This window comes from Haliotis cracherodii, unplaced genomic scaffold (genome assembly GCF_022045235.1).
Source record: "Haliotis cracherodii isolate W230 unplaced genomic scaffold, xgHalCrac1.p SCAF_17, whole genome shotgun sequence".
Lineage (NCBI taxonomy): Eukaryota > Metazoa > Mollusca > Gastropoda > Lepetellida > Haliotidae > Haliotis > Haliotis cracherodii.
The window spans coordinates 12,591,918-12,597,005 of record NW_027266272.1 but is presented as its reverse complement, the minus strand read 5'-3'; the positions used below and the strand labels follow the sequence as shown (position 1 = coordinate 12,597,005).

At 43.4% G+C, this 5,088-nt stretch overlaps 1 protein-coding gene across 1 annotated transcript; it reads left to right on the top strand.

Moving 5' to 3' along the window:
- Positions 1–456: 456 nt before the first annotated feature.
- On the top strand, positions 457–4,841 carry LOC139465062 (uncharacterized). The gene is made up of 2 exons (XM_071246759.1): positions 457–529; positions 4,492–4,841. The coding sequence occupies exons 1-2, from the start codon at positions 457–459 to the stop codon at positions 4,839–4,841; spliced, it is 423 nt and encodes a 140-aa protein (XP_071102860.1).
- The last annotated feature ends 247 nt before the right edge of the window (positions 4,842–5,088 follow it).

Below are 5,088 nucleotides of genomic sequence, written 5' to 3'. Positions count from 1 at the left end.
CTATATGACAGCTATCTGTAAATAATCGAGTCTGGACCAGACAATCCAGTGATTGACATCATGAGCATCGATCCAGGCAATTGGGATACGGTGACATGCTTCAACCAAGTCAGCGAGCCTGACCACCCTACCCCGTTAGTCGCCTTTTACGGCAAGCAAAATTTCACCTCACCTCACCAATAATAAACAAGTCATATCCTAATGCTGCATCAATCTCGGAGTCCTCATTGTATCAAGTAAAACGTGGACAGTTGGCAGTGAGTTTGTGGGCTTGGGGGGCTGATAGATTGCCGGTTGCTCGCCGATTGTACCTATTTGTTCGGCATCACTCAGATAACGTATGGCGCTTGTCTTGTTGAGAACCCGGATGTACTCTGTCCACAGCTCACAGGGCAGCGTGACACGTGACGTCTTCTGTGAGGTCACAGAGTACATACGACCCAATCTTTGACTTGAATGTCAAATAAACGACTCTCGCCGTCTCAATCTACCATGTTTGACAACGGGAAGTACCAGGAGAGCTGGCCATGTAAGTTTCTTTAAAACATTCTCATATGGAATATATTTCTCTATTTGTCTGAAACTTCAAACGTTCAGCTTATCTTTCTGAAAGGGCACACTTATTGAAGACGAAAAGGCACTCTTGTGTATAGTGAAGAGTATTTCTAAATGAAACTCTATAATTACGTCGAGAGGGTTGATGGGTTAGTGGATATAGTGGTTAAGGCGTTGGCCTCTCAAGTAGAAGACAAGGTTCGATTCTCTCGCAGGTGCAATGTGAAAAGCCCTGTTGTGGCAATCTAGGGTGTCAACATATATTTTCTTAGGATTTACTAAATTTTCAATTATTCACCACAAAGACGACCTTCACGTGAGATAATGTTGTGTAACGCCGCAACCAGCAATATTCCAGATTTATCTCGAAGGGTCAGCAAATAAAGGAACCAGAACCAGACGAGACAGTGCTAGATTTCATGAACATCCACGCAGTGGTGGGTCGATGACAAGCTATCAACCAAATTACAGTCTGGCGAATGTATCCAGTTTAGCCGCCTCTCGCCACAGACAGACAGAAGTGTATATTATAGTCTCACTCTTAAATATTACACACTATTCGTGAAATATTTACCACACAAAAATTTAAGACCAATCGGTTAGCGTTTTGGGCGTTGAGGTAGCCTGATGGTTAAAGCGTTCGCTCGTCACGCCGAAGACCTGGGTTCGATTCTCCACATGGGTACAATGTGTGAATACCATTTCTGGTGTCCCGTTCCGTGATATTGATTGAATATTGCAAAATGCGGCGTGAAACCTTACTTACGCTTAGCGATTTATATTGTGTACAATATGATACATATATGAGACATTTATACAAAACATTGCGCTTGAGATCTGAAATACATAAGTAGGTTATTGCAACATAACATGACAGGCCCGGGGTGATAAAAGCAGGGAAATCTATAATTCATAAGATTCATTCAAGCAGCTGTTCGCGACTTAATGGTTTGAACATGATAGAAAGCACCAAAGAAATCATTCACTGTGTTTGTTTCTTGTTTTACGCCGCACTCAACAATATTCTAGTAATATGACGGTGGTCTGTAAATAATCGAGTCTGGGCCAGACAATCCAGTAATTGACATCATGAGCATCGATCCACGCAGTTGAGGTACGATGACATGCATCAGCCAGTCAGCGAGCCTGACCATCCGATCCCGTTAGTCGCCTCGCCTCGGCGTTAAACAACAAACAAACAAATGATGATGTCAGAGACCTGCATCATTGAGCTGACACGCCATGATATATTTCGGAATACTGTTAAAAGCGGCATTAAACCCAACTCACTCACTCAGTATAATACTTGGAGTTCAAAATATACCGGAAGAATTTCCGAACGTAATCATTTGTTTAATTTTAACCCTGACCCTTAATTGAAATAAATGTAATTTTTGTTTGTTTCACATCATATTTTAGTATTACTTAAATGATTTTCATACTTCTACCCAGTTGATGTCAAAAACGAAGCAGAGGTAACGGGCGGACGTTTCACCAATATAGCTCCCGATGTTCACCGTTAAATCAATGCGGTAAAGGGGAGTTGGGATGATGCTGTTTTTCAGTTTGAATTCAAATAAATCTGGATTTTCTGTCAACTTTTCTCCCCAAATATTTCTAAAATCATCTTAACTATATCGCGTGGGTCACGTGATAGTGTCACGGCTGATAACAAAGCAATGCGACTCCGAGTTGTCTGTCTAATTAAAAGTAAGTCAAACATCACATACTGCATGGGATGCATGATCCGAACACTATTAAGTGTACTGCCTGTCCGTGACGACATATGTATCCCACGTGGTCAACGGAGTTGTTTTTGTTTTTCTGTCTAATCTGGAGAATATTATCAATGGTTGGTGGTATGATCTGTTTTCGTCAATGACGACGACGCAATCAGTTAGGTCATGTGACCACCCATCTGAAAAATAGTTATGCACTGGTACCTTGTGTGTATGCTTCGTTTGGAGGAACAGTTGTTGAAATTTGTTGACAATACGACGTCTGGTGCGATTCCCTATTTTGACTTGTACCATATGTTACCGTGTTTTTACAGGCGAAAAAATAATTGACTTGCCTTTGCATGTGTTTGTGACGAGTGAGACCGGTGGGACAGGATACTCTAAACGTTTCGGGAACACCTGGTATCATCACTATTTCATAGTGACTCATACACACATGTCACCCGTGAAGATCCGGGGTAGAATAGGTCTTCAGCAACCCATGCTTCCTGTAAAAGTCGACTATGTTTGTCGTAAGAGGCGACCAAAGGGATCGGGCGGTCAGACTCGCTGACTTAGTTGATGCATGTCATCGATCCCATTTGCGTGGATCGATGTTCATGATGTCAATCACTGGATTGTCTGGCCCAGAGTCGATTATTTACAGACCGCCGTCACATAGCTGGAAGATTGCTGATCATGCTTACGATATAGTGAGTGAATGAGTATGGTTTTATGGTTTTCCAGCAATATTACGGCGAGGGACACCAGAAATGGGCTTCACACATTGTACTCATGTCGGGAATCGAACTCGAGTCTTCGGCATGACGAGCGAACGCTTAAACCACTGGGCTACCCGACCGCCCCTGTCGATATAATTCGGAATCGTACAATCGACTCTGCTTTCAGAAGATATATCTCGAGCTCATAATTATGGAAATGTTTTAGTCGCTTTTATCGTCGTTGTATCACTTTACGTGTTAAGTTTGTCTTTCTGAAGAGTTTAATTTGGCTGATGGAATTTCTGGTAGAAAAGACCACCAGTACTGAACATCTTGGTTTAATATAAATTGCTTTGTTTTACGCCCCACTTCTTCTAGTAGTTATATCACGTCGTTCGGTAAATAATCGAGTTTGGACAAGGCAAATCAATGATTGATATCATGAGCAACACCCAAGCCGTCTGAGAAGAAAGACATGCAGTCACGTAAGCCACCAAGCCACTAAGCCACTTGATCTATTTGTTCGCCTCTATCGACATTTCAAGTTGCGTGGGGAATTATTGTATTCCGCGGTCTCTACGGGGCATGCGACTGCAAGTTGAATGCTTGTCTCGGAGCTGACTAGACCCGTGAAGATCCGGGGTAGAATAGGTCTTCAGCAACCCATGCTTGCTGTAAAGGGTGACTATGCCTGTCGTAAAAGGCAACTAACGGGATCGGCTGGTCAGGATCGCTGACTTGGTTGAAGCATGTCATCGATCCCAATTGCCTGGATCGATGCTCATGATGCCAATCACTGGATTGTCTGGTCCAGACTCGATTATTTACAGACCGCCGTCATATAGATGGAATATTGCTGAGTGCGGCGTAAAACAACAAACAAACAAACAAACAAACAAACACACAAACAGTCAGAGCTGACTACGCCGTGACATAGCTTGTGTATTGCTTGAAGCTGGGTAAAACGCACTTGTTGACTGAAAGGTTCCTTTCTTGAGCACAATTATATGTTTGAACCCGGGTGGATTCCGGGTACGAACATAGGTCCCCAGCGCACTATGCATGTCGTAAGTGGTGACTAAATGGTTCGGGTGGTCACACTCGGTGACTTTGTTGCTGCATGTCATCGTATCCCTATTGCGTGGATCAAAGCTCATGATGTCATTCACTAGATTGTCTGGCCCAGTCTTGATTGTTTACAGACCGCCGTCACATAGTTGGAATATTGTTGAGTGCGGCGTTAAACAACAAACAAGCAAACACAGTGTATGACTTCCTTGGTGCTTTCTATCATGCTCAAACCATTAACTCGCGAATAGCTGCTAGATTGCTGATGCGGCGGTAAACAATATTCTCTCATTTATGTTATGTTGGTGGAATATTGCTGAATGCGACATTACACTAGATTTGCTTATGGTCACCAACTTACTTACCAGTTACATGAAATCGGTGTAGCAAAATCCACATCCTTAAATATTTTCAACGATTTTCATCAGATGCTGCTGAGATTGAGGCCCCATCCCCAATGGAAGAGTTGATGCTACATCACAGCAAGAACATGACCTACTTTAAAAGATGTCGTACACAAGCGATGGTCCTGTACAGGCGGTTGATGGAGATACGAACGCGGTACCAGCATGCCCGAGACAACCGGATGTGGCAATGGGTGTATACACACTACCTGCGCATGCTCATAGTGGAAGGTCTCATCGTGGCGTTCCACACCCTGGCGGCTAAAACCTTTGACAGACTCCTGGACCTGGAGGTGAGGATGGGGTGGGAGGAGGAGTCTGACATGGACATTGATTCTGGAGACGACTTGAACGAAGATTGGGTGCAGCTGTAAATCGAGACGCCCTCTTGCGTTACCTCTCTTCGCTTACCTCCCTTTGGTTGCTCAACTATTTATTCCTGAGACGCCCAACCTGACGTCCAGTAACTCTGAATTGAAAATAAACGTAAATGTACAGTTGTTTAACGAGGATTATCTCCGAAGAGAAATATTATCGTAGATGTCTGAAACAGGACTTTCGCCGGAAGCAAATTTAAAGAGGGTCAAGAGCAGATTGAACTAGATAATGGTGAAGTCAAGA